The sequence below is a fragment of the Pungitius pungitius genome, chromosome 3, assembly GCF_949316345.1.
Source record: "Pungitius pungitius chromosome 3, fPunPun2.1, whole genome shotgun sequence".
Taxonomy (NCBI): Eukaryota; Metazoa; Chordata; class Actinopteri; order Perciformes; family Gasterosteidae; genus Pungitius; species Pungitius pungitius.
The window spans coordinates 18,162,458-18,185,654 of NC_084902.1; the positions used below are offsets into that span (position 1 = coordinate 18,162,458).

Here is a 23,197-nt window from a genome sequence, read left to right on the forward strand (position 1 = left end):
CTTCAATTGATCAAATGTCTGATTATGAATAATAGATATATACTGATTCGCCCAGACGGATTTACACACACATAATAAAACTCCTATATGTTCATCTACACAGACATACATATGACAAATAAGCTGATACAGTACATACATCCTCATAACTATTCATTCGTATCAATTTGACTCTTTGGGCTTGTATTTATCTACTTAATCTGAAAGAGTTGAGATTATTCTCATTGGATGATGATGCATTCCATGAAGCCTTCTGCTAGCAGGCACATTTAAAGAAATACAATCTGATTGATTAGAGTGATGAGGCACTTAAAATGAGCCTATACATTTTACCAATACTTACGCATTTAACATTAACTTGTCTGCAATACTTGTCAGGCTTGTAGATCCCGCAGGGGGCGGTGTCAGTTTTTGCAATGATTGTCTGATTCATTTAATTTTATTTTGTATAGCACAAGATTGCCTCAGAGGGCTTTACAGTCTGTACTGTACTGTACACATGTGACATCCTCTGTCCAGAAACCCTCACATCGGCACAGGAACAATAAATAAATTAAAAAGCCTTCGATGGGGAGAATAAAGGGAATAAACTTTTAGAAAGAGAGAGGAAGATCCTCCCCCCGGGATGGACGGACTGCCATGGACGTACAGAATGAACAACGTAAAAGATGTACAATATGTTCAATTCATCTGACAGAAATGATTCAAATACACATATTATCTCCTCATATGCGTTCATCATCATCTTCTGCTCGTCAGCGGAGAAAAGAGACGCTCTTCCTTTAAGTATATTTGCCGTTGTACTGTCCTGGTTTCTGTGATGGACTCTTCCACCTTCTAACGTAAAACTATCCTGATGACTGACATCCGGTTCAAACTAACGAGACAGTTTGAGCGCGGATCCATCTTCGGGGAACCGAGATAGCCTAATGTCAAGCCTCTCTGTAATTTGAGTTGGATAATGGGACATTTGATCAACTTAGTTTAACCACGTACGAGGAACAGGGCCTTGTTCCTGAGGCTGGAATGACATCCCAGACCATAATACTACCCCCTCCATGTTTAACTGTTGGCATTATATCTTTACCCCTCCCTCCGTCGAACATACACTCTGCGCTTGTTGCCAAACTATACAAACTTTCACTCTATTTTTCTCTCTCAGTAATGGTTTCTTTGCTGCTTCCTGCCAACAAGTCCTTCTTCTCCCAGTTTCTGTCGCACAGTTCTTAAAGACACAGTTGCACAATCAGTCATTGTGGTGTTGATCTCATTACGCAGTTTTAGTGAGGTCTTTCTTGGGTCCTTAAGACTGAGAATTTTGGTGGTGTGACCTCAGTGGCTTCACAGAAGTCGCCTTTTCTCAAGATGCCACTTTATTAATCACTCTCACAAAGACTAATGACGCCACTGTGGTGCAGCCTAAATAAGTCCCACTGCATTGTAAGAGGCATGTGTGTGCTGTTTTAAGTGTCGTTTTATGTGCGTTCCGGCACCTTGTGATTTACAAATTAAGTCCCCGGATACATCATGACTGATGACATAAATTTCACCCTCCTGCTCTCCGCACATCCAAAGCCATTCTTTTCTCTACCGGCTCGCACACACGCACACGCACGCACACACACACACACACACCCAATGGATCTGCTGCAGTAGATAAATTGTATTTGTCCTAAAGCAGGGGTCTGAAACTCGCGGCCCTCGGGACGATATTTTGTGGGACGATGTTCTGGTTTCCTACTGTGTGTCTGTCCAGTGAATGCAGCATGCCTGTGGGTGACATGGGGGGCAGGATCGTGTGTGAGTGTGTGTGAGACTGACAAAAAAGAATACAACAAACATCAGTCATTAAATGTTGAATCTACTGTTTTCATACATTACCAATACACTTTGGCGTTGATGTAAGAGTGTGACATTTGCATGTGTTTTTCTGTTTGCTATTTGTCAACAAATACAGAGAATATCTCTACTTATCGGCCCAAATCTAGAAACAGGCTAGAAATCCAAACGGATTGTTCATTTAATAATCACCTTTTTATTGTCCGAGTTTGGTTGTGGGAATCATCACATCACCAGGTGTTACACAGTGGACCGTCTATTGTGGGCAGCAGACAGATCACTCAGTGACCATCCCCACTGAATACAGAGAAAGATACACTGTGTGTTCACAACACCCGCATCTTTCATCAACTGCTATTTGGTAAAGAATCTAGACATTGAAATCTCCCGTGTTTTCCAGAAATGCTGTGCTTGCCATGGTGTCGGGTTAATGTGGGGTCAGAGTTAGCAGGATCTAATTCCGCCTTAAATCCATGTTATTTAATTCAACTTGTAAAGTTCATTACTTTTCTGCTGGTCAGAACTCAGTGTGAGCTCCATGACCCGACTGGCTGGAGACGGCACAAACATTTACCATCATTTGGGCGGTCATAAAAGTCCCAGCTTTAAATTTCCATTAATAACACCAAACAACTTAAACATGCTTTTCTTGCCCCACTGCATGAATAAACAATTTTTCTCCTAGCAGCAACATCTCAATGCCATTTTGAAATCTGTTAAAAGCTGTACAATTGAACAAAACATACAGTCGGGTCAAAATCGTATTTTGCATTTGTTAAAAGTAGTCGTTGCATTTTCTTCTGCTGCCGTGCCCTTGAGCAGGTATTACCCTAACAGTCACATGTTACTACTAAGTACTCCTGTCGGTGCACTCAACAAAGTAAGTAGTAATACACTCAGTAAAAAGGGAAAAATGTTTCAGCAGCTTGAGACGCCTCCTTTTTACAATGAGTTACGCCAAACGGAAGGAGATTCAGGCACATCAATCATTGGTCGTGAGTCGATGGCCTACGACTCCACGGGCCCACTTCCTGTCCTTTTAAGCGCTCTCTTGTCAAGACTTTTTTTTACCAACCATGTGTATATTTAAATCCCAGAGGGCTTCGCTGCCTTTGGTTGATTTTGGAACCCTCTGACTCAGAAGTGTGCGGTGGGCTGGGGAGGGTTATGCGTCGCCAACTGCCCACTGCTGGACTTGTCCCTCAGCATGGTCATTGCCGTGTTGGAGAAGTCCCTCAGGATGTCCACGGTCTCCCTCTGCAGCAGCAGAGATTCTTGCACAAACTCCTGCTGGCTCTCCACCAGCAGCTGGACGGACTGAGCCAGGATCTCCAGAGACTGGGACACCGAGGTCAGCAGCATCCTGCTGGCCCGCTGCTGCTGGAGGCCCTGGGAGGCCATCTGCGCCACGTGGTCCCGGACCCTGCGGGAGGACGCTCCGGCTGGGAGCGGGTCGGACAGGTTGGCGCTCGAGGTGGAGACGAAGGGGCGGCCGGCTAGAGGGGCCGAGGAGGAGGGAGAAGGCTCGTGGCAGTTTGAAACTGAGGTTGCAGTGGAGGCGGCGGGAGAGGAGGATACGGCAGCGTGGAGAGTGAGACTACCAGGAAGTGACGGGGTGAATGAGGAGGAACGGGCAGGGAGGGAGGTGGAGGTCAGGTTGGAGCTTGGGAGGGAATGCGAGAGGGGAAGGGCAACAGAAGACGAGGCGGGGTTCGAATCGGACGGGGAAGGAAAATCCGAGGAGGAGGGCAGGGGGGGGGCGTGGTTCTGGCTGTTGTTCCGGGAGTAGGTGTGGACCGGCTTCATCCTCAGAAGGGCATTATTAGGAAGGGGATTCAGGGAGTTCGAGGATGGTGGGGGCAGAGAGGATGGGTAAACGGAGAACATGGAGTCGTTGTTTTCTTCAAGGTCCATGGTACCGTCTGGTGGATCAGACGGCACATTCAGTCATTCAACAAGACACTACACACGAAGAGATAGTGACATTACACACTAAGCATCTCTGTGCGAGATCACATGTTCGACACGTTACTAAACCGTGTCACCGTGGGGGGTGGAGATTCAGGGCGGAGCTCCAAGCAGGCTGACTGACATTATTTGTATAGACTGACCACATATTGGAAATCTAAATGTTTTTTTATTCTCAATTGAAAACAAATATCATGTATGAATCAAGTGGGATTAGGAATTTTTGTTAATAGTGAAGTGGAGAGTGAAAGGCATTGTCAACACACAAACTGCTTAAGGTGAATCTTTAAATTTAGAATGCTATTTATTTAAATGAAAAACAATTAATTATGTTTTTATTATTGTAGACTATAATCTGAATCAACAATGCAAAGAGATGGGTTGATCTTTTGGGGCCAATTGTAAGTGATTTTGGGGTAGTACTACTACTACTACTACTATAGTATTAATACTATAGTAAAAATACTACTACTATTGAAAACACCAGCTGCATAAAAGTACAAGACTCACCTCCTTCGTCAGCCAGGTCAAAATCGGAGGAGGAGTGGAAGGTGTCGCCTGCAAAACACAGTCAAGCCAGTTAGAAATGTTTTAATTAGAGCTGCAACTAACGATTATTTTAATAATCGATTCATCTGTCGATTATTTGTTCGATTAATCGATGAATCGGATAAAAAAATAAAAAATGTAAAAACATTAATTTCCAACCCTTTATTGAAAGTGCACTTTCTAAATATCTTTTGCACTAACAGATTGCTCCTTGAACATCCCTAAGTAAGCAAATAAAATGGACTAACACAAAAAACATACACACATCGCATGATGTATACTTTACAGCCGCCAAATTAAATATATTAGGCACAAAATCATGAATCATCCCCGTGGTGCTCCCGTGCCAGGCCATGTCGCTTTTGCATATCTTACAATCAGACATGTCAACCCTCCCGAATTTCAAAGCCCCTCCCGAAAATATCCCGGACCGACCTTTCTCCTGATTTTCACCCGGACATCAATATTGCTGCACCACCCGTCACTGGGCGCGCTGTTCCAGACCGAACAATAATAAAGGTTACACCTTGAAGTCGAGCGCGGCGATTAGAACGTAAAACTACTGGCGCTGCAAAGAAAACCGCAGCCCCCCCCCCCACCCTTGTTGCCCGCTAGGACCCGCACCCCCCATTTCAGTGTGAAATATTTAGATCGCATTGGCTTCTCTTCCTCCGCATGTTTCAGAACAGTAGTACGGGTCTCTCCGATGTTTTGCTGCGCGAGCGCTCAACTTTTTTTTTCTCAGCTCTGCGCGCGCAACTTTCTTTTAATACTCAAAGATAATAGTCGCGCGACACAACGAATCGATGATGAAATTCGTTGCCAACGCTTTTAATAATCGATTTTAATCGATTTCATCGATTCGTTGTTGCAGCCCTAGTTTTAATACCAAAAGGTAGAAAAACTCAAAACCTGACAGCCATGTGAAAGAAAAGAAATTCAACATGCATTGAATCACACTACCGCACTGCCCCCCTAGTTCAGTTTGAGCTCACTCTAGCGGCCACAGTGGTCCATGATGTTACGATAATGGACCTTTTTCCATCTTCTGGGACAGACTCCTAATCTACTCACCACCATGTTCTTTCTCCGGAGAAGAGAGAGGAGAAAGGTCGTAGGAGACTCCTCCGGGTATAGAATGAGAACTGTCCGTCACGCTGAGGTAGGAGTAGGAGGAAGGGTTGGTTGGTGGGCATTTGTTGTAAAATTTTGAAAAATCTTCATCCTCGCCAAAGTCCAGATCACTGTCGCCACCTGTGGACAGAAATATGTTCATTTATTAGAAACATTTGGTTTGTTATTGATCCCTCTTCACTCACTTGTCCATGGCCTCTTGGATGTTTATTTACAGCAATGCAGTGGTTTGATCTGCAAAATTGGTATACAGGCAGATTGATTGATTTGGCTGGCAAATAAGAGTCAAGTAAACCTGATCATAGAGCCAATCGACCAAACAAAAGAAATATACAAAAATCAGGAGGAAATGAACTTCGGTCAGCAAATAAAGTCTTGAGAGCTGATGTTTGAAATCGCACTACGTGACACATTTTCAAAAGGCTAAATACTGTTAAACATTAGCAGAAGACAAATTTGTGTACGTTATAGAATTATGACCCCATCTTGTTCGGATTAGAATTCACAACACAAATGAGGTGGGGAGAGACGAACATGCAAAGACCCGACACCATTTCCAAAAATAGGCGGAGTGTGTAATGAGTCATCTTTGCTATTACCTCTACCTCGATAAAGGGTACCTTAAAAGCTGTGATGTATCCCTTTGATCGAAAACATTTATTCTCCTACGCCGTCCACTCACCTCCTCGAGGGCTCATCATGAGTATCTTATTGACCATCCTCTCCACAGGCCCCAGGTTCTTCTTCCGCACGTTGCTTCCGTAGGAGCCCCGGAGGGCGATGGCACGCCGCTTTCCATCACATTTGAGGTCCGCCCACTTCTTCATAATCTGACGCACCTGTGAAAAAATGAAACCTCCCGTAAGAAGTATTTCACTGGGAGCCTGCTCAATGATTTCCTGCATCTCGACCAATGCTTTGTCTTTTATTAAGTAAAAATACACTTGGGTTCATTATCATATTGTTGTAAATTCAATATTTTGGGGTTGTGGAAGTTGCTATGGGCTCTGACTATATGCTGCGTTTTTCAAACAATTTTCAAAATTTGTTATGGGAAAAATTATTAACTAATAAATCAAAAGTAGAAATGTTAATGCTTCATCCTTTGGTATACAGTAGAGAAACCCAAAAACTAAATCTTTTTCTTTTTTCCATTTCTTCAGTGAGTTATATGGAAAGTTTTACCATGAAATCCTCTAAAAACAATGGGAGGAGAAAGGTTCTGTCCTTGATGGAGTTAACTCAACTTGAATTAAACTTGTTCCAAATAGAGAACTCGTTTCTACCAAAAAAACTAAACGTTTACTCAGAATATACTGTTCAATTTAAAAGAAAAATAATAAGCCATGACTGATCCTAACGTGAATGAAATCAGATTGCACTCAGGAGAACAAACCTCTCTGCGGTTCTCTCCCAGACTGTTTATCTGGTCGGTGATTTCGGACCACGTCTGTTTCTTAGCCTCAGCCGACACCCCCTGGTTGAACTTCTCTACAGGGGGGGGGACCACATCATCATCATTATCTTCAGTCCTGATCACGTTTCTCACTTGTACCCTTTAGGTTACACTGCTGCTAAAACATCTCAGATGGACTGATAATGTTGCATTTGCAAGTGGAGTGAGCCGTTTGTCCATGCTGATATGGATCTCTCAAACTAACAACACTTCTACAGTCTGGACAGCTGCCATGACAAAAACATGTCACTAGTAATAATCTCCAATTGTCACCTCTATAATTCACTTTATACATTATCATACATTCCTACGGCAATACTATCATATCTTATATTGTTTTATTGTATCTCTTGAATAAAGGGTTGAAAAGCTAATTGGAGAAGTTAGGGTAATTAACCAAAGGGGCAATATTTAGAGAATTAAAATAGCAGATGTCACTGTATTAAGAGACGTTGAGAGGCAACGGGAATCAAGTAATCGTGGTTAGTGGCATTATGGTACATTATATTGCAAAAAATCATTCCAAGCCAGGGAAAGAATTCATATAAAGTTCATAAAAATTTCCAGGAATTTTATCACCGTGGGAATCTCCTCGTGTCAGTCAACAAAATCAAAATCACCATCTTCTTCATCAGCATATACTGTGGCTAAAACACTTTCTACAAAACAGACACAGAACACACTCACTCAGGATGATGTATCTGTTCCTTTTCACCGCCTCCAGCAGCAGCTTGACCTCACTGAAGGAGAACCTCGGCTTGATTCTCGACCCCCCTCTTACTCCTCCTGCCTTCAACTCTTCATCGTCATCGCGCCAAGAGGCCGACATGGTTCCACCTTTGCCTCGTGCACTACTCCTTCTCTGACGGCTCACTACAACTCAGTACGTCACCTACTCCGAGTCTCACAACTGACTGCTCCGGATCCACCTTCCAGCGTGGACTGAAGACACCTGTTTGACTGCACAAGGCCTGCAACCAAAAGACAGACAGCGAGTGAGGTGTTGAAGGGAAACTGGGAGGAGGTAGATAGCACACAGGGGAGAAAACATTTGAGTAACTGGAGTAACTCGAGGTACGGCCAAATACCAGCTCGTATTCTGAAACTCATGTCCAATCTTCACTCTTACAGACAAACTTTAATATTATTATAGTATTATTACGTTTTTACGATTTACTTTAATCACAATATATATATATATATTATTTTTGTGTCATTTTCCACAGATGGCAGTTCCACACCGATATTAATATATCACGAATATGTCAAAGAGCACCAGAGTGACTTCCCCCGTTTGCCCGACTAATGACCCCGAAGTTGTAAACCTAGGGGATGAACAGTGTTCACTGGATACATTTGACAATGGATTTTGTGATTTTTGTGATCAGACAGACCTCGAGGCGAAGCAACACAAACCAAAGTAAAGCGCAAATGCTGGAGGATATTTACTTGTTCTTCTTCAATTGATGAAAGAACTTCTATTATTAAGCCTAATTAGATTACGACTGCATCATTGTGTTTGAAAGCAGGTCATTGAAAGCGTTTGTCCCTCTCTTAATATGAGGCTGTGTGACCCAAAACGTTTAAAAACGTGAATTGATCTTCTTCAGGCTGGATACTGGATGCTTTTAGCTTGTCGTTGAATCGAGCTATCAAGAGTACGTAGAGAACACTGCATCACTTCAACCTGACTGACGACTGAAAGGAAATACAGAGACAAAGATCTCTGTGAGCAAATAATAGAGTACGGGCAGAAGAAGTCGGGAGAAAATTGAGCAAAGCTCTTCTTTAACCCCCAATAGAAACAGAAGGTTCTTCTTTAAGCTAAACATAAGATTGCAATGGCTTGGAAATCTGTTCACAGGCTGAGCAAACAAAATTGGATGGAGTGACTGCTACAGTTCCTCACCATAGACAAACTTACATATTTAGCTAAATCAAAATATAACATCTTTGCAAAAATGTATGGCATACGTGTCACCAAATACTGCTATTTGTAGCACTGCTACTGCTATTTGTTGTCTTTGCTGAGAAACAGTCAGTTAACCCCTAACAACATTATGGCACTGATATTTTTATATATATTTGAAATATTTGCCTATATGTATTTTCTGAAGGTGCCTTGTTTTTTTGTTGTTTATGTAATGTGGAAAAAAATAATAATTTGTCACAAAAAAAACACATCAGGACTGACACGTGGACTTAGATCCGTTTCAACTTTTGTAATGCAGAGGGCCCCAAAAACTAAATATCAAATGCCAATAAAGAATTTTATGGACTGGAAAAAAAATCAGTATTTAGTCGTCCTAAACCTTTGTGGCAACATTGACCAAGTACGAATCATTCTGTTCCTGGTTAAGAGTCAAAGTCATTTCTGATGTAAAATAGGACATTTGCTGTCTGTATAAAGGTGTTTTTAAACATCTTTATTCAAATAGTTATGAAGGGAATAAAGTATCTTCGAGTATACGTTAATATATTGATAATTTAATTTATATTTTGTTATGTGTTCTTTCTTGTAGTGATTGTCATTCATGTTGAAAACCTCCAACAAAAAGTTATAAAAAAAGAAAACCAGTGTTTGCTCTGACCACGTGGTCCGTCTCAACCAATGAGCTCTGATCTTCTCGAGTCTTTGTTGAGCTCGTGCCTGGCGGATCGATCCGCACACAAGCAGCCGTGACCGATTCCTCCATCTCTCGACGCTATTGTACCGTTACGTAGGGGCTGAAGCAACGACACGGGATCTACGTCGAGTTTCCGTAAACATACGTGGTCTCGATGATCGTAAACGCGTGTTCCCGACAGGCGTGTTCTGCTCGTGGGCCGACTGACAGTAAACGTTACACAACGGCCGGTGGGCGAGCTCGACTCGGACATGTCCGCTGGCCCCCTTGCTACGCGGCGGTTCTTCTCATCACAGCTATCACCGTCGGTCTCCGCTGCGGTCGGTTAACGACAATCCCTCGCGCTGTGCGGTGATAAAACGCGCTGAAAATGTTGAGAATAGTTACCGGGAAAATGGCGTTGTTCTCTCTCCCCCTCCTTCCTCCGTCGCTTCTCCCGAAAGTTCGGAGTGTCGAGAAAAGCCGAACTGCGCAGACTCCGAATTTTTTTTCTCTCCCTTGAACGCGCAACATTTTGCAGCTTGCTGCGCGCCCCCAGCTGACCCAGTTACAGCGTGCACCAATCACTAACAATCTCAATGAAACATACCCCAAAACGCACAAATTCTACGCAATGAATACTATTGTTTATATTTTATTAGAGAAACAAATGGACAATGATCCTCTGGGTTGTTGAGTATTCACCTGGACAGTCCCTTACCCTTAACCCAATCAACGCCCCGTTATTGTTCATAACTTTTGATTTTAGCATGCCATTACAATGCACGAGCTCTAGTCGCGCCATTGAGCGTAGTGATCTTCAACCAGCTGTGTGGTTATCAGGTCATCAGATTCATTGTACCAAAATATTAATAATAACCACGCTAATAACTAGGTTTTTAAAATAAACACACCGCAAACAATAGTCTATTAATTCCAGCATAAGGTCACGCCACGTCACATGTAGGTTAAAACCGAATGTTTCTGAACATCCAAAGCAGCTACTGAAACAATGTGAGCGCATTGGCTTTAATGAAAAATACATTGAACAAAGCACAAAATCAGAATCAGTCAATGCTGTGACTTATAAGAGATTTTGATGGTCACCAAAAACATTGATGCGCTCAGACTCCTAGTTATCGTCATTTCACCACCATTTTATATCAATGTGGAAAGAAGATGGAGAGGCCAGGAAGAAGGGCAGGTTCCATGCTCGTCCTCTTGGTGTCGCCAGAGATCTTCCCCTCGGAGAGAATACGTGTTTCTGTCTGCTGGGCAATACCCAGCAGCGCCTGCAGAGGGCGCCATCACGCACGTGTTTCACCCTCTATTTAGCTTTTCAAGAAAGAAAGATTGAGGGGGGTGTAGAAGTGATTACACAGAAGTTTTTTTGTGGAAATTTGGACATATATCCTGGACATGGTTATCAGAGATTTTATTTCTTTTTTAAAATATCTGCTCGATAGAAGTTAAATACAGGCCCAACAGAGCCGCTCTTTGGCAGGGTCGTTTTCATTGTGGAAGTACTTCCTGATTTGACTTGATTCTGCTGCTGCTGCTGGTGCAGTGACCCAGTTTAACCTTCAGGCATCATTGAAGCTCCGTATGATAGAACTGTTAAGTGACCACAAATGCCATCTCACAGGGGAAACCTTAAGCGACGTATGCCTTGTCGTGAAATAATTAAAAGAATCATATGACACATAAAAGGATTCTCGCAACTGAGAATCGGTGCAATTGACAAACCGCAGCAAAAATGTCACACGAAAGAAAACACTGCTTAAAAAAACACCAATATAAAGCAGTAAATAAAGGCAGCAGCACTTTCCCAAAACAGGTGGAAGCATTGGCTAATTGCAAGTATGGTGAATGAGTAGAAGAAGAGTGAAACAAAAGAGCGCTCCTTCTATCGTTTAATGAGGTTATTGGCCTTCTGGTTGGCAGCGTCGATACGGGACACGTTGAGTATAGCCTGCAGGGAGAGAAAAAAGAAACAGAACAGTTTGTGATGGGTTCTCATTGTTTGTAGCCCGCTGAGATGTTTTCTGGAACTTGCTAGGTGGAGATATGTGCCGACAGGACCTTTCCCTGTATGCGCTCGATCTGGACGTTCTGTGTGTCTATCTCGTTGCCCATGTCCAGGGCCATGCTCTTCAGATTCCCAATGATGCTGCCGACATGAACCAGGTTCTCCTCCATCTCGTCCTCCCGGGCATCGTTAGTCACCCTGGAATAGAGCAAAGTAAATATTGTGTGTGTGTGATTATGTCCTGTGTTTGACTGCTACTGTGTGACTAACGGCTGGTAGTATTACATTACACATCTGCCTCGCCTAACACAACAGACGCTATAAGCATTCATTGAGCGCTCTCTCCCTCGCTCCACCTTCGAATGTGTCCTCCGCTCATGATCATTTGCTCCCTCTCATCAACGACTCGAGACGACGGCGGCTGATTGGACACAACGCCGTCCTGACCAGATCCTCCGCCCCAAACTGCCTTGTACGCCCCGCTTTCCTCAAAGGCCTTCAGTCTGAGTGAGAGAAAGAGAATGAACGTTTTATCATTCACCTGTTGAATGTGATGCTCCTAGAACCACTCTGCACCCATACTGGTCTTAGAGCTGCAGTACAGACTTGTATTGTTCTATTGTGATACAAGCTTTAGCGGAGTAGTATCTTTTAGGCAATGCATGTGTGGGACCTCACCAGTGTGGGTACATCAGTGGTGCGTTTGTACAGTAGAGACGACAAACATGCTGTAAGATGATATCCAAACGGCTGAAAATCAATACAGCAATGCAGGCGGGCCACAAAGGGGAGCAGGAAAAGGGTGTGCTGGAAAGGTCTGACACCACCTACTTATCACAGGAGCAGAGGCCACAGCACTTGCCCAGGTCAGTCAGGTTTTTCTCTGCCTCCTTCATATCAGAGTTGATCTGATCCAAGCCCTCCTCTATGCGCTCCAACTGCTCTATGAGAGGAGAGGGAGGAGGGGCGGGTAAAGGACACGGAGAAGGAGTGGAGGGACGAGCAGGAGGAAGAAGACAGATGGGTTGGAGATGGAGGGAAAGAGGAGGAGGAAAAGGGGGGGCCGAAAGAGGGGTTGGATGGATATGATGGGGAGAAAAAAGGTAAGGGGGTAGGCAAAAAGGACAGAGTGGAAATAGAGGGAGGGAGGAGATGGTGGAGGGCAGCAGCAAAATAAAATCAGCAACTGTTACCTGAAAGCCCCGCAGCTGAACTGAAAAAAAATAACAGCTACCAGCAAATGAGAATAAGACGCTCATAATTTTAAAACAATCAAAATCCACTGACAAATGCCAAAAAAGGAGGCCCCGTGCATAGGGGCCAGCTGGTTACACCCCTACCTCGGGGCCCAGTTCCATCATGTTTTACAACTCAGCAAACCCAACTGAAATATAGTTAATACATAATTAATAGATAATTCTTGATCCTGAATTAGTTTTTATTTGAGTTTTTATTTATTATGTATTAATCTATTTATCATTTATTGTATTTAAACTTTCCCCTAGTCACTGTTCACTTACTTGAATCCTTCTTTCTCTCACATGTGTCTCCATGTCCTTAAACCTCCTCCAGAGGTAATTGTGGGATACAGAAAAGTCTAGAAATGTCATGCAGAAATATCTGAGAGGAGAAGGCTTTGTCATAAGATGGATTGACAAATCACTTCAGCCCTTGTTGATGAAGTAAAGAACAGCATTAAATAACCTGTACATCATCTGGATGGTCTAAATTACTGACAACAGTTAATGTTTTGTTGAAAGACAGCTTTTTAAAATTGGCGTTGTCAAAATGTATAATTTTTGGATCATTGGGGAAATTTAAAATTCTAAATATGGGTGGATAGATGAGGGGAGTGGGGTGGATGGATTGAGGCATAACTAACATTGGTGTTGTTATTGTGGAACCAAATTCACAATAAAAACTCTTATTCAAGCTAATTTAATGGAACTGGGCATCAGTGAGTTGTTTTCAGGCCACCAGTTGGGTCGAGGTGCGGTTCCTACTTCCTGAAAGGCCAGATGCACAGACCACAGCACTGGGCCATGTCTGTCAGGTTCTTCTCGGCCTCTCTCATGTCCCTGCTGATGGAGTCCATCCCTTCCTCAATGCGCTCCAACTGCTCTGTGAGGAACACGAGTTTCATGGCACTGGGTTTAAGATGCCAACGGTTTCAACACAGAGGGGGCATGTTCAGAAGGACATGTTCACCCACTGCTCACTGTCCCCGTACATTAAGGCTCACGTTTTGTCCCTGAGTGTTCCCAGGTTTCAGACAACACTGTCTTAGGGATCCTTCGTTAGACTTGTCTGAAAATAATTCATCTGTATATTGCACATTGTTTAAGTAACAATCCAACTCAAGCTAGCAGAGATTCTACTGATCCCTGCAATTTAAAAGCGAAAGCACAAGTGTAAAACAGAGCTTTTTTTAACTCACAGATGAGAGCAGCGTGAACTAGTCTTAACAAAGGAGAATTTAAAGAGGGAGCAAATTGAACTAATTACCTCCTTGTTCATCCAGCATAACCACAGCTCTGATCCCGGCGTCTTTACTCTGCAGGAAGGAGCACAGAGAGTCACATGAGTACAGCTTTCCCATCCAGCTGTCATGAAAAGCAGCTTGCAGTTAGACCATCTATCTGCTACACTCAAAAAAACAACGCTTTCAACGAACTTAATAAAATCATGGAAATGATTTGCACACTATTTTATTGATTCTTTGAGCATTAAGAAATTATGTTGATACGACTTGATGTATTTGAGTAGGATCAACTTAATTTATTATGGTTGGTTCAACGCATTTTCTTGGGTTGTGTCAAACTCAAATGAATACAGTTGGTTTGACTAATGCCACATTAGTAAAATGTAGGCTAGTCAATGAAGTTAGACCAACCCAAATTATTCAATTTAATCCTGCCCAAGAAAAATAGGTTGGACTAACTCTAATAAATTACGTTGATCCGACTCGAGTATATTATAGTGAACCAACTTAATTGCTTATTGCTTAAAGAAAGCAGTTAAATTATGTTGAAATACTTTCCATGATTTCGCTATAGTAATACTAAAAATGTTAGTGTTAACATTTACCCTGAACCACAACTGAAACTAAGTTTTAACAAAATATACAACTGTGTTGGCTGGAAACAAGACAAATGAGAGATGTTGCAATACAACTGTATTTCTCAAAGTAGGCACTGAATAATGTTTTAATGAGCAGCTTCTCTTATAAACATACATATCAAAAGCTTTTCTCAACTTTCTATGACACTTACACAATTAAAATACATTTTTGAAAGTGCTAACAGTGGTTATTAGTGCAGTCTTGACCTGAACTCTGAAGACTTTGTCTTTGTACAAACATCCCTCTTATCCTCTTACATTCACAACATTCATCTTAAACACTTGTGATTACTTACTTAATGCACTGGTGAACACGCAGGAATACAGAAAATAATAAACACACACAGAAGTGTCTAATCTGCTTTAGCCATCATAATGTGTCTAACGGGATAGCTTTATTTTGAGAGCTTGTCCTTTTATGGATAGTTTGTTTGGGTCTAGTTCCATTATTATTTTCTGCAGAACTTCAAAAGTATACTTGAGCTCTGGAGGGTAGCTCAAGTTGAGAGCATACACAAGCGCAAGCAACATTGACACTGCAAAGGGTACATTTCCCAACTCGCTCAGCACTTCCACCCCCTCCAGAATGACTCCGACTTCATCTGGGTCATCACTGGGCTCCGCTCCTTCTTTTCGAATCACATGGATCGCAAAGACTGTCTCCGCCATAGCTGTTTGACTGCTTTCAATATTCTGTGACAAAACAGTTAACAAAAGCAATCATTTTTCACTTATGTGCATTACATGCCATTTTTATTGCACTATTTTACTGTATAAACAGCTATCAATAACTTCATTCACATTAGGGCTTTCAAAGAATATTCTATATTCAAATATATATTCAAATAGTTGAAAACAACACTAAGAAGTTAAGTTGGGCCAACTTAATCGTATTTGATCTTACCCAAGTAAAGATAAAGGTAAATGAACATACCGTGTATTCCTTCACCAGCTTCTCTGGATCTTCGTTCAAGTAAACATATAGACCTTTGAGGACGCATTCTCGTCTGACGTCAATGCTGGCAGTCTAAGTATGCAGATAAAATAACATTAGGAACACCATCTAAACCAACCATCTTATTAATCACAATGAGTAACCATGCAATATCAGTGTGTAAATTAGTATGTGAACCCTTGGGATCCAGGAGTGTTAGCAACAAGTGCAGACGACCAATAAAGGCAACAAGTAAGTAAACAAAATACAAAAGTTCTACGAGTAGAATAGCCTCTCTTTAACTTTTCCATTGTCATCATACCTGGGTTATGGGTACCATGATGCTCTTGATCTTTCTCCCTTGAACTCCACTTTTCTTGGCATACACCTGGATCAGGTTTTCAGAGTACAGATCCAGCTGGGAGAAGAACTTTGACTGCAAATTGATTGTTGTGATTCTCTTGAATTCCAGGAGACTTGTAGTGGGATGGTGTAGTCAGTGAGGTTGATCCAAGACACACTTTGGGGGATAGCAGACACAGGACACTTTTGCAGTCAGAAATTGCTGCAATAAAGTCAGATAGAACAATCAATTAATATTCATGGAGGTTAAGGCCTCCTAAGTCAGTGACGCGCGAAAAACTCCCGGTTGTTGTGACGCATCAGACCAGTGTGTGCGCGGGGGCCGGGTGGCCAGAGCGGAGCCAGCCCATTGACAGTACCCCAATGACAGTACTGTACTTTGAAATGTGGAATTAAAATGGAAATGGAGATTTGTCTGGTTTGATCAATCATTATTCTAAATAAACTGCATGCTATACATTTTTATATGTATAAATATATATACAGATCGCTCCAAAATAGCGTTCGCCTCCGGCGGGCCGCGGAGACGCCGCCTTCGGTTTAACTGCGGCGGAACGGCGGCTGGCCGTCCGGGAAACGAAGCGGTTGCCGCTGGCGGTGCGCCGCAAACGTGTTTGCGATTACGTCATACTGTCGCTTCTACTGCCTCTGGAGAACCGCCGATGGTCCGCCGACTCATTGCTATCTTTCTATCTATGAGAGTCGGTAAAACGGCCTGCTATATTTGCCGCGCGCAGCTATTGGCCATGTTCCAAACTAACGTTTGTATTACTCTTAGTAAATGAAACGTGTGCTTAGTCATTTATTGTCATTCAAATTCAGCAGTAACGTTAGCGCGCTAATGTAACCCTACAAGGAGTATGCTAACGTCATTAAGTCAACGTTAGCTAGTCGTGAACACCTTATAATATATTGCTAAAACGTTAACTCGTCATTAACAATAGCTCACTGTTCACCGTTCACATTGGTAGGTTGCAAAAAGGAGTAACGTAACGTTATATAAGCTAACACGACATTGCTAGCCATGCGCATGGGGACTTTACCCTTTTTAAATGTAGTAAAAAATAACACTACATAAAAAATAGCATAAACAGAACAACGAGCTAAGATATGAAGACATTAATGCACGTATAATTGTTTTACATTTAAAAGGATGGTGATGGATTTCTGCTTACCTTTTCCATGTGCGGCCAACGGTGTATCTTCTTAATCTGGTTCTGACGAAGACTGCCTTCGCCTTGGTTTTCGCGGTCATGCCTGGCTACTCGATTCTCTCAGTTAATCGCAACATGAATGGATCTAATAAACGTTACGTTTTTGAAGTTCATGCCAATCCTACATGACTGAATCACGTTCACATTGAAAACATTAATGAATATCGTTCATTCTACATGTTACACATTAGTAAATGTAACAACCAGCCAATATCCTTTTTTTGAGTGTATGTTCCAAAGCCCCAAATTGCTTTCGAGCAACTTAAAGTCCATCCCAGAATAAGACAACTACATCATGTATGGAAACGTGCATTTCATAATGAAGTTCTGTCTTTATGAGTTTTCAGCCCTCCAAGTATATATATATATATATATATATATATATATATATATATATATATATATATATATATATATATATATATGTGTGTGTGTGTGTGAGTGTATACCTCCTCAACCAGTTGCATCATTCGCCTTGTGCTCTCCAGGGACTGAAAGACACACAGAATGAATGATTCAACATACAGCTCACTCAATACGCAGTCAAACATTGGCAACTTTTCTACAGGCAATTACATTCATTCAGCTACTATAAATAATGGATTTACCATGTAAATTATCCAAAGGAAATTCCTTGATGGCGCATCAAGCTTTTAAAACTTACCACAAAATATTCCCATCTTTAATCTTGCCTTTTCCTTCTCAGTTGAATAAATGCATACAGATGTTTTCCCTGCCAGGAAATGACGTGTGTCATATTCTGGCTAGTGTCTACCATTCCCAAACTGATTGACGGGTCGTTAACATTTTCTGAGGTAGATTTTATTTTTAAGTAGTAAGTGCTTGCATATCAAACCTTTATAATTATATATATGTTGTTTGTATAGAGTCATTATATGCAGATTGGATCCACCTGAATCTTTATAAACTCAACACACAGCAGAAATAATGACCCGGAATTGCACTGTACTACTATCACACATAGACAATTCTTCTCCCGTCTTTGCGGCCCTTGCTGTGTGTGTGTGTGTGTGTGTATTGTGGATATATCATATTAATCCCCGGGGTATTCCCCACCGAGGGGATGACGAGGTGTCACATGGCTTTGACCTGCAGTGGCCTTCAAACCCAGCGGTGTGTGTTGTGTGTGAGTGTTCAGCACCGCCCCCCACTGAGTGCATGAGCTCATCGATGGCTGATGTCTCCTCCACAGATGGTAGCACTGGGAGACTGGTTGTCTCTATGGCAACCAGGTGAGCCAGGTGCCTTACAGGGACTCTCCCCGCAGACATAGCAGAGTTCTCAGTCACACACAACTTGTTGTGAGAAACCAGAAATCAACATATATAAACAATATACATCAATATTGTTCATACATATGTCATAACAAACCCCAAGACAAGTAGCAAAGGTTTGACCTTATTGACGTCTGAAATTGGATTCTACAAAAACATTATCGATAGATTTGCTGCTTGTTGCATTGCAACCGTTTTAAAGTTTGCAATGTTTAAAGCTGACTAGCCGTCTGCATGGCTGGGAGAAAACTCCACTTCCGTTGCCAAAAGGGATTCTCATATTTTATAATGTTGCCCGTAAAAGTGTCTATATATATGGGGGTGGCCACACTTTTTCGGCTCGCAAGCTACTTCAATCGACTAAGTCATGGCAATCTACCGAGGACCAGCCGACGGGAGGGGGGGGGCTAGTAGGAAAACACGCTTTGGTGGAAATCAAACATAAAACAACAACGGTAATGTTACATACTCGGATGACGGGCCCTGATTGGAGTCAGCCAGGGTTGCATTCCAATGAAACCAAATGTGTCCTTTAGTAAGCGACATATTGGGCACCTCTGGTCATTATGGTCACCCTACCCCTTATTCTTAACTCAAAAAAACTGTCACATACACAGCTCATAATAAACCATCGTAACGCTACTGTGATTTTTAGTCTCTGTCCCTACGTTTACCACAGATCTTTTTTTGGGCCCCGACATTGATGTACTTCCCGTATTTCTCGAGTTTTCTAAACTTAACCATAGCTACGCTTTATTGACTCTGTCACTCATAAGGGGACCGGTTATCAATAACCGATTAGGTAGATAATCAGTAATTATTATAAATATAAGTCTTTGAGTTCAATTTCTAAAGAAACCCCCCTCAGTCATTAAAGAAGTGGCTGCTTTTCTTCCTTGTTTTTCATTAAAAAAATCTTTAATTATGAGATTTGGTCTGTCGGATAAGTAAAACAAGGTACTACAGGAGGTAACCGTTATCATTTTTTTTTTGACTTTTTGAAAAATATGTTGACTGTTGCCACTGACAAGTGAACATGTTGATTGTCGCAGGGATGGAGAAGCTGATAAAATAAACATAAAAATATCTATGTTTTGGATAACAGATCTAGACGGAAATGTTTTGGTCAAAGGGGAAAGACAAAAGCCACATAATGAGCTCGGCTCCCTTTATCATGAGGGAAATGTTCATAAATGAAATGTGGGGCTTTTTGAGGCAGCTTTGTTCAACACGATTCCACAAAAGAAAAAAACGTGTTGATGTGACAGGTTATCTGATACTTTCATATTCTAATTGGGGAAATCCCTCTTATAAAATAAGTTATTATTACTCATTAAAGCAATTACGTAAAATGGACAGCAGCCTCAGATGTTTTAGAAAAGTGTCCATTCCTCACCTCATCCGTGACCTGATTGCCTCTCCTCTGCAGCTCCTGCTGCTCTGACAGGATGGGCGGGTCTGACGCCATGTTGGCCGTCTTTGTGTGTGTGTGTTCAATCCCAGGTGACCAGATTACGCTGCAGCATCAGGTGGATTTGGCACCTGGAGAGCAGAGTGACACCGTGATTATTTATAATGACTGTCAACAGAGTGGATCACAAAGGTAAGACGCAGGTCTCATCTAAAAACTTTGTTTCACCAGAATAGTCCACTCCACAAATTACAAACAAACAATACGACAACAAAAACCTGTTGGTCTGTTATACCAGTGTCCAAGTTTTCTTTTCTATTTGAAGGGTGCGCACGCTGTATTTCTTACAAGAGGGATATCATTACCACAGGTTCATTCATTTTACAAAGGTATTTTCTGTTTTCAACCAAATCTCAACATCTATTATTCATTTCTCTATTGATATTTAACATTCAACATTATCTGGCAAGAGCACTCATGTTCCTGGACATTTGCAGAATGCAGCCTGGTTGAGTACAGTATAAAATCTCTCCACTCAAACACAGTATGTGAGTGTCCAACCAGGTGTTGGGCTCCCCCTCTTCACCACCGGCTACTGCAGCTTCTCCGCACACCCACTGTTCTTTTCAGACATCATGTTATCTGGCGAGGGCCTCCTAATTAGGCCTAACCACTAATTACCACCTGCTGCAATAAAGAAGAGGAAGGAGGGGCAGCGGGGAAGGAGAAAGAAGAAGAAAGACTCTTGATGTTCTTTGGTGCAAATTGGAACCCCGCAAAAACAGAGAAAGAACTGTAACACCAAAAATATGGACTGGGATCTGCTGCTGATCAATCGTTTAGTCTATCAAATGTACAAAGCTATGAGGACTGTTTAGCTAATCACTTAATCAAACTAATGAAATCACCCCCCTTCACCCCAAAAATACTGAAGTGCACTTGACACAGTCCAGATCTTTGATATTTACTTTACAAAAGCCCAGCACATTCTCTTTAAAGACGCAATATGGGTTTGGCTCTGAAGACAACATTCATAGTATAATAATACATTGCATGCAAGAATCTACAAGCAACCAGCAATTTTGCACTGAGTTGCAGCAAATGTTTGCTCCCCTATCATTTATCATAGTCTATCAAGTTTTCTTGTAAAATAGTGCGTCACAATTAACCTGTAGTTTAATGAAAATTGCTATATGCTCTAGTTAAATTACAAATTGCAAGAGCTGCATTATGTGATTAGTAAAATCTGTCAGATTAATATACTGTAATTGCAAATGAGAACAATGATGCAAAAATCGTCATCATTCCTCACTTCATGTCGCCATAGCAGAGCCCCCCTTCTCCATCTTGTCAAGCTTCACGGCCTAGAGTCAACAGTCAGAAAGGTCGACAGCCTATAGTAAACAACGCAGCCTTCCTACCACCTGCTACACACTGTGACCTCACATATACGCTGCCCTCCACCTCTCCTCCCCATGAATTGCTCGTTGGACACCACTAGATTATTTACATATTTCATCTTCATTTTCATCTTTTAAGTTGAGGCTACAACTATTAACAGGAATCTTTAACTTTACAAATTCACACATAAGATCATTTGATTTTTCATTTAATTGTATGTACTTTTTCTGCATATGGCCCTCAATTAAATCTTATATTTGTTTCATTTCATTAAGTAATGTTGTATGTTTCAATAATGCGCTGAATTACAGAAAAATAGATTATGATGATCAATAGTAATTGTATAGCGATGCACGAGGTGGTATTTATCTAAAAAAGAAGAAAAGAACGGATTCTCTGAAAATCTGCGCAACAGAGCAGATTTGTTTCTATGAAAAAAAAACACACAATCACCAGAACTTTTAGACCTAACAATGAATGCATGCTCATTGCTGAACTAGTTTGACTTGGCTTCGGATGACAGTATTGAAACCCTCAAAAAATGTATCAACACCTCGCTGCGTTTTTTAAATTCCCACTCAACTATTATTGAGGCTTTTTATCGATTCACCCATGTGAGTTGAAGTGAACGGAGACGGCAGTAGGATATATATATATATATAGGCTAGGCATATATGGTCTTTGAACAAAGTCTGCTCAGATGGAATAGTAAGGAAATAAATCACCCCCTCCTACCTTTCACGGGCTCGTGTTTGGATTCGCTTGTTAGTCGTTATCCAGATCGCTGAAATTAAAACATCCGCAGAAACCTGTTGTTCCTCCTACCGGTTTCCCTCACCAGCATCTCCTCTGCTCTGCCCCGCCCCCTCCTCCCCGCACTGACCGGCCCCGCCCCTTCAGCCCCGCCCCTCACCAAACACGCTACAGCGTCGGTACACTAAATTCCAAGTTCCTTTCAAAAGGATCACATTTTTATACAAAGTCACAGTGTCATAGGAGTAATGAAACATCAACATAGAAAGTAATACTAAATACCAACACAGACGCACTATTATGTGATGTGTAATCTGATATAAATTCAGAAGTAACATAAGCCTTTAAATGCCATATATGAAAAAAGGTCTGACCTCACAAAATCGTCATTCAAATTACTTTTTGCATTATTAAATGAAATTTAAAAAAACAAGTTGAACCAGGCCAGGTTTAAATCATGACACCTGAAAGCAAAGGGATGATAATTTCTCTGATTTCACTAGTTTGTGTTTTTTTGATTTACTATGTTTTCCATCCTCAAACAGTCCTCAATAGTAAAAAAAAGAAAAGAAAAACGTATGTTGCAACCTTCTTTGACTGAACTTAACCCTCCGGGTAAGAAATGGACCTAGACTGTAACACTGAGAGGTTTTAAAGTTAGCAAAATATTGCCGCAGGTCAAGGTGAATAGTGGCTGTGCATGGCTCTGTGGAGAGCAGGGTCAGCCTTTTATCACCACCGCCAGTCCATGTCGATGTGTCCTTTGGCCAGACCCATAATCGATCCGGTAGCTGTACCTAGGGGTGTGTATATTAGATACTGACGGAAGCTCCATACCCAGTGCCATGTGAATGGGTGAATCATAATGTAGTGTTGTAAGTGGTGTATACAAGAAACACCCCCCCCCCGTTGACCGATCGAATTGGGTCACGGCTTGTCATTAAGGAGTAAAGGTGGGTCCCGGAGACAGACAAGTTGAGAACCACTGGTCTACATGATGCCGCCACTGCTGAAGAGGCAAAATGTGGTTATAACTGCTGCTGATCCAGACCTTCTCTCTCAAGGAATAAACTTCCATTATTACAGAAACTACACTTCAGAGAAAACCTGCAGGGATTGTAAATG

The 23,197-nt window shown here is 41.9% G+C and overlaps 2 protein-coding genes across 3 annotated transcripts; both read right to left on the bottom strand.

The window, feature by feature from the left end:
* Positions 1-1,912: 1,912 nt before the first annotated feature.
* On the bottom strand, positions 1,913-10,142 carry zgc:113149 (uncharacterized protein LOC541363 homolog). Its single transcript, XM_037468562.2, has 7 exons — positions 9,961-10,142; positions 7,634-7,917; positions 6,887-6,981; positions 6,173-6,329; positions 5,431-5,610; positions 4,318-4,365; positions 1,913-3,761 (listed from the first exon to the last, which is right to left on the bottom strand). Exons 2-7 carry the CDS (start codon positions 7,773-7,775, stop codon positions 2,977-2,979), a joined length of 1,407 nt encoding a protein of 468 aa, XP_037324459.2. The 5' UTR covers positions 7,776-7,917; positions 9,961-10,142; the 3' UTR covers positions 1,913-2,976.
* Positions 10,143-10,567: 425 nt separating this feature from the next.
* Positions 10,568-22,180, bottom strand: zgc:101731 (SNARE_SNAP25N and SNARE_SNAP23C domain-containing protein). Of its 2 annotated transcripts, XM_037468566.2 has the most exons (9): positions 22,055-22,180; positions 20,480-20,605; positions 19,904-20,049; positions 17,662-17,703; positions 14,087-14,135; positions 12,413-12,524; positions 11,938-12,084; positions 11,635-11,779; positions 10,568-11,524 (listed from the first exon to the last, which is right to left on the bottom strand). In XM_037468566.2, the coding sequence occupies exons 3-9, from the start codon at positions 19,973-19,975 to the stop codon at positions 11,459-11,461; spliced, it is 633 nt and encodes a 210-aa protein (XP_037324463.1). In that variant the 5' UTR covers positions 19,976-20,049; positions 20,480-20,605; positions 22,055-22,180; the 3' UTR covers positions 10,568-11,458. The 2 variants fall into 2 exon arrangements, with proteins under 2 accessions (XP_037324463.1, XP_037324462.1); XM_037468565.2 differs by lacking the exon at positions 20,480-20,605.
* Positions 22,181-23,197: the final 1,017 nt, after the last annotated feature.

What these genes read in the sequence shown, in the direction of transcription:
- zgc:101731 (XM_037468565.2), bottom strand. Translation starts at nt 19,975, where the DNA reads ATGGCGTCAGACCCGCCCATCCTGTCAGAGCAGCAGGAGCTGCAGAGG. An exon ending in GCAATCAGGTCACGGATGAG is followed by an intron (nt 17,704 to 19,903) that starts GTGAGGAATGGA and finishes TGTGTCTTTCAG; the next exon opens with TCCCTGGAGAGCACAAGGCG. An exon ending in AGCGGAGGACACATTCGAAG is followed by an intron (nt 11,780 to 11,937) that starts GTGGAGCGAGGG and finishes GCTCTATTCCAG; the next exon opens with GGTGACTAACGATGCCCGGG.
- zgc:113149 (XM_037468562.2), bottom strand. Translation starts at nt 7,775, where the DNA reads ATGTCGGCCTCTTGGCGCGATGACGATGAAGAGTTGAAGGCAGGAGGA. An exon ending in TGGGAGAGAACCGCAGAGAG is followed by an intron (nt 6,330 to 6,886) that starts GTTTGTTCTCCT and finishes ATTTTTTCACAG; the next exon opens with GTGCGTCAGATTATGAAGAA. An exon ending in TGACCTGGCTGACGAAGGAG is followed by an intron (nt 3,762 to 4,317) that starts GTGAGTCTTGTA and finishes CTGATCCACCAG; the next exon opens with ACGGTACCATGGACCTTGAA.